Source organism: Sinocyclocheilus grahami, unplaced genomic scaffold (assembly GCF_001515645.1).
Source record: "Sinocyclocheilus grahami isolate Dianchi unplaced genomic scaffold, SAMN03320097.WGS_v1.1 scaffold1354.1, whole genome shotgun sequence".
Classification (NCBI taxonomy): Eukaryota; Metazoa; Chordata; class Actinopteri; order Cypriniformes; family Cyprinidae; genus Sinocyclocheilus; species Sinocyclocheilus grahami.
This window is the reverse complement of record NW_015506533.1, coordinates 184,404-190,105: the sequence shown is the minus strand read 5'-3', so window position 1 is coordinate 190,105 and position 5,702 is coordinate 184,404. Positions and strand designations below refer to the sequence as shown.

Genomic DNA, 5,702 nt, shown 5'->3' with positions numbered 1-5,702 from the left:
CTCGCCAAACTTGAAATTAACTGGAGTGCATTCTTTAAAATAGTGTGAGCGAGCCACTACTTTGTTCATTGCAACTTTTAATCCATCCATTCATCTGTCTGTCCGTCCATCCATCCATCCGTCCACCTATCTATCTATCTATCTATCTATCTATCTATCTATCTATCTATCTATCTATCTATCTATCTATCTATCTATCTATCTATCTATCCATCGCTATTTGTCATCCGTCCGTCCATCCATCCGTCCACCTATCTATCCATCCATCCATCCATCCATCATTATTTGTCATCCGTCCATCCATCCATCCGTCCACCTATCTATCCATCCAACCATCCATCCATCCATCACTATCTGTCATCCGTCCGTCCATCCATCCGTCCACCTATCTATACATCCATCCATCACTATCTGTCATCCGTCCGTCCATCCATCCGTCCACCTATCTATCCATCCACCCGTCTACCTATCTATCCATCCAACCATCCATCCATCCATCCCTATCTGTCATCCGTCCGTCCATCCATCCGTCCACCTATCTATCCATCCACCCGTCTACCTATCTATCCATCCAACCATCCATCCATCCATCCCTATCTGTCATCCGTCCGTCCATCCATCCGTCCACCTATCTATACATCCATCCATCACTATTTGTCATCTGTCCATCCATCCATCCGTCCACCTATCTATACATCCATCCATCACTATCTGTCATCCGTCCATCCATCCATCTGTCCACCTATCTATACATCCATCGCTATTTGTCATCTGTCCATCCATCCATCCATTGCTATTTGTCATCCATCCATCCAATGTTTCCTACATTTCCTTTATTGGTAAATGCATTATAAAGGAATGCAACCCACCAAATTCACAAGAAAAGAAATATACTCAAGGAATATATACAGTATACTGTATATAGTCTTTTTCATTCTCCTCCTTTTCCATATACAGATACAGAAACTCACTAATGTGATGAACTTATTTTTAGAATTCACTTTGGATTCTTTCTGTTATAAATATGTCTACAAACATATGACAGCTGTAGGACCATCATGACCAAATAAAGTCTTCAAATTCCGTCTGTCTCTCCCTCTTTCCATCCACCACCATCTCCCTGCCCTCCCTGCTTAATTTATTATTACCTTTACTATAACACTAGTAATAATTTACTATTATTACTTTTGCTCTTTTGAATTAAACCAAATGCAGAGAAGAAAACGTATGTCGTTTGGAATTTTCATTTTTGTTAAACTATTCCTTTAGAGCTCATTTGACCCATGCATTCCAGCAGTACAGTCATGATTGGTCAGGTGGCTAAGAGGCCTCAGCCAATGAGGTGCAGACTTGTACAGTATAACAAACAGACTGAGGGGCATTTAAAAGATGGAGAGAGATCAGAGCAGAACTCCTGGGCCGCAGCTCAGAGAGCAGATATATACGGATCACAGGAGCATCAACAGGACTCGACTTGAGGGACCATGAGCACCCAGTTCAGCAAAGGACCCACATTTGGACTCTCCGCTGATGTCAGGAATAAGGTATGTGCACTTTATAATACAAATGCAATAAACTTGCAAGCCCTGACTGCATACGAATGTCAAATAGATGTTGTTTATCAACTTTGCTCAACAGTTTTGCCCTATGACAATTCTGTGCCACAATGGAATTCCAACAATGCATTTCCTCATTAAAAAACAATTGTCACACTTACATCCAGTACAAATATTGGAATGCATTTAGAAAAGAAACATGGACTTAGTTAGAAGTTAAACTTTTAGGGAAACTTTGAGGTAAATGGAAAACCCCTTCCATTGGTGTATGAGTTGCTAAACAACAACATTTCCAAAACATTTGTCTGAAAAAATGAATTTATTTTTGCTATTATAGCTCTTTCATAAAAAAATATATTTTAGCATACATGCTGTGAACAATGGATGGTTAATGAAACTTTAGGGATGATATCTATTTACTGACATCAATGAAATATACACCAAATTAGTGTATAACTTCAATAAATATCATACTATTAATTTAGATGAGAAACTCAATTTTGTTCAGAATTATGGGTTAGTGTATCATCATTGCTATGAGAAATTTAACTATGATCTAAGTGGACATACACAACAGGAAGCTTGCGTAAATGTTTATATCCATCCTGTTCATGCTTGAATTTACTTCCAGAGGCTAGAACAGAGACGCACTGTGCTAAATTTACAACAACAACAAAAATAAATGTATATAGTAAAATACAAGCAAAATTCTAAAGGTCTAAACTGTTTTCTGCAGTTGTTAGCAAACAGCTTGCATCTATAACGTTAGAAAATGTTAGTATACAACAATGTAAATTATGTGGGAAAAAATAACTTTTTACATAACAGCTGGCACAGAAGTATGACCCTCAGACGGAGGAGGCCCTGAGGATGTGGATCCATGAGGTCACAGGTCGAACGGTTCCTGACAACTTCATGGAGGGACTGAAGGACGGCGTGATCCTGTGCGAGTGAGTTTCACCAATGAAAGACAGTTCATAACCATTTAACCAGCAAAGGCTCATTCAGAAATAAAAATACATTACTTTATGTTTATGACTTGGTATATTTACCAAACAACCAATTAAAAGTTATTTAGGGACAATAAACACACACACACATACACACACACACACAAAATAATGCATAATTGAGACAATTTAAATATCTAAGAAATAATCAAAAGTGAATATAAGCCAAATAAGTAAAAAGTAGAAAGAAGCCAAAAGTGAAAAGTTATCAAGGGTAAAAACTAAAGGTTAACACATAAATTACACACAAAACTTGCACTCACAGCATTTTTGATTTTTGTGTAATTGCTCTTATATTGTGTTTTTGTTCACTAGGCTGATCAACAAACTGCAACCTGGATCCGTTCCGAAGGTCAATCATTCAATTCTGAACTGGCACAAGGTAGTGTGTATATGCTATCAGCAATGTTCGAATTTTGCATCACTCATGTGCAAATGTGTGTGCATAGTGGTGACGACTTGGACGTCGTTGTTATGTTTTGAAATGAAAACTATGAGCCACATTTTTGCCATTTTAAGAATGCAACTGATGTTTGTTACAAACATAATGTCATTAGTGCATGTACTAGATGCCACGGTACGTGCTGAGAAATGCAGAGAATGTAGATGTGTACAGAATTTAGCGCCAAGCGCTATTAGGATTAAACCACTTGATTAAAAGACTGACGCAGACCGGCTTTTCTTTGGCACTGTCAAAGTGGTTATTGATTTAAAATGCAAATAGTTACAGAAGATAAGACAAACATGCAATTAAAAGTAGTTTGCATGAACAAGGAATGCAGCACAAGAGTCAAACTCTTCTAATGAATGGACTATTTTACCTCATTAACTCCAGTCTGTTTAAAGTACTTGAACTGTGGCGTTGACCTACAGAGCATGGCATAGTGGTATTTATGACACAAGGCACATTTTGGAGAAATATAGGGATGTATCCATTCCTAACTTCATACCTATTCCTTCAATCTCTCTTAGTTAGAGAACATCACTCACTTTATTCGAGCCATCGGTGAATACGGCCTGAAACCACATGACATCTTTGAGGCCAATGACCTTTTCGAGGACATGAACCACACCCAGGTCCAGTTTACCCTCGCTGCATTGGCTGGAGTGGTGAGAAAAGCTGATAAAACTCTTTAATATGCAGTTTGAACAACCTGTGAATACAACCAAAGATACTGTATGTCATGTTTTTTATGTCTTTTTCCATGTTCTCTCTCCAACCAGGCGAAGACTAAAGGCTTCTACACAAAAAGTGACATCGGTGTGAAGTATGCAGCAAAAAAGCAAAGGAAATTCAATCCTGACAAGATGAAAGCAGGGGATAGCATTATCACCCAGCAGGTCACATGACAAACACTTGACATAAGATGCATCAATGAGAAATGTCAATGCAACAGAAAACATTTTGAATATTAGAAAAACATGACATGCATTTATACAGAAATGGAAATGGGTCAAGAGTATGTAAATATACTACTTTGAATTACACTTGCATTTGATTTGAATGTAAAACACATTCTATGTTTCTTGTAACTACAGTTTGACAATTGAAAAAAAATACTACTGTTTAAAAGTGTGAGATTATAATTTTTTAGTGTTTTGAAAGAAGTAAATACAGGAATATTGTGAAATATTATCGCAATTAAAAAATAACTTTTCTATTTAAATATATTTTGAAATATAATTTATTCCTGTCATGCAAAGCTGAATTTCCAGCATCAGTTTTCAGTGCCACATGATCCTTTAGAAATCATTCTAATATGCTGATTTGCTGTTCAAGAAACAGTTGTGCTGCTTCATTTTTTACTTTTTTTTTTTTTAAACTGTGATACATTTATTGGAAACAGAAATCTTTTGTAACGTTACAAATGTGTTTACTGTTACTTTTGATCAATTTAATGTGTCCTTGCTGAATAAAAATTTCTAAAGAAAAAAAACATCTGACCCTAAACATTTGGACTATAGTATATAAAATACATTTCATGTGAATTCACAGATGGGCTCCAACAAATTTGCCAGCCAAAAGGGCATGACCTCCTATGGAACCAGGCGCCATCTCTATGATCCCAATATAGGCATGGAGAAACCAGCGGATCGATCCACTATAAACCTCCAAATGGGCACCAACAAATGTGCCAGCATGGTGAGGCTGCATGCTGCATTAACACCAAAATCACCGTAATTATGAGATGAGCACTCTGTTCATGTCCTCCTCGGATACTGAGGATTATTATTTATATGTCAACACTCATAATAGCAAAATGGATGCATGTGTGGCTTGATTACTGATGACAGTAAAACACTTACACCATCAATTAACCTCCATGCTACTGAAAAATACTGAACAATTCAGAAAGCACACTGGACAGTTCTAGGAAAGTTGAAGAATGCAATTTTAATATGTTCAATATATTAACTTTGTCTTTGTCCTGCTGTAGGCTGGAATGTTTGCTCTTGGCACGGCGAGACAGGTGACAGAAAAGAATGTGAATCTAGACCCGGTGGACACTACAACCGTGTCTCTGCAGATGGGAACCAACAAAGTGGCATCTCAGAGCGGCCTCACCCCGATGGGAGGCTCACGTCTAGTGTACGACCACAAATACTGCGCCAAGCCTAATGAACAAGACGGCATTGACTTTCTTAATTAATACACTTACACTCTGGTATTCAGCATTGGTAGACGATGTCCCTTTCTCCTGATCCCAGACCAGCTTAACTAAAACAAATAATCATCTTTACGTGGACAATGTATTAGGCATACAGTGCTTAATTAGAGAATCAATTAAGTTGCTATCTGGTTAGTTTAAAGGGGATCATCTACCACACAAAAACTCCAAATCGAATGGTTTAGGTGCTTCATTATGGGTCAGTCATAGTCTGCCTTATATATTAACCTTTGTCTTTAAATTCCTCAACATTTGATGTAATTGGTCTTTAGTGTCAGAATATCAGAAGTTACAAAGGTGATTAAACATAAACCAAAAATCATCAGTAAGTGTCTATGTCTATGTTATTTGTCTGAAGTGGGATAGGAGCAAGACCCTGTCTCCTACATTTGGTTCCTTGCCATCAGTGGTTAATTTATATTCTGTAGGGTCATTAAACAAAAAATGTTGTTTAATTGTTCACACTC

General features: G+C 37.4%; 1 protein-coding gene across 1 annotated transcript; it reads left to right on the top strand.

Moving 5' to 3' along the window:
* Positions 1 to 1,484: 1,484 nt before the first annotated feature.
* On the top strand, positions 1,485 to 5,217 carry cnn1a (calponin 1, basic, smooth muscle, a). The gene is made up of 7 exons (XM_016255631.1): positions 1,485 to 1,544; positions 2,385 to 2,506; positions 2,882 to 2,948; positions 3,539 to 3,676; positions 3,791 to 3,907; positions 4,563 to 4,709; positions 5,005 to 5,217. Exons 1-7 carry the CDS (start codon positions 1,485 to 1,487, stop codon positions 5,215 to 5,217), a joined length of 864 nt encoding a protein of 287 aa, XP_016111117.1.
* Positions 5,218 to 5,702: the final 485 nt, after the last annotated feature.

Bases quoted from the DNA above. Each gene is read 5' to 3' on its own strand.
- cnn1a (XM_016255631.1), top strand. From the start codon at position 1,485: ATGAGCACCCAGTTCAGCAAAGGACCCACATTTGGACTCTCCGCTGAT. The intron at 3,908-4,562 runs GTCACATGACAA...GTGAATTCACAG, and splicing joins ATAGCATTATCACCCAGCAG to ATGGGCTCCAACAAATTTGC. The intron at 4,710-5,004 runs GTGAGGCTGCAT...GTCCTGCTGTAG, and splicing joins CCAACAAATGTGCCAGCATG to GCTGGAATGTTTGCTCTTGG.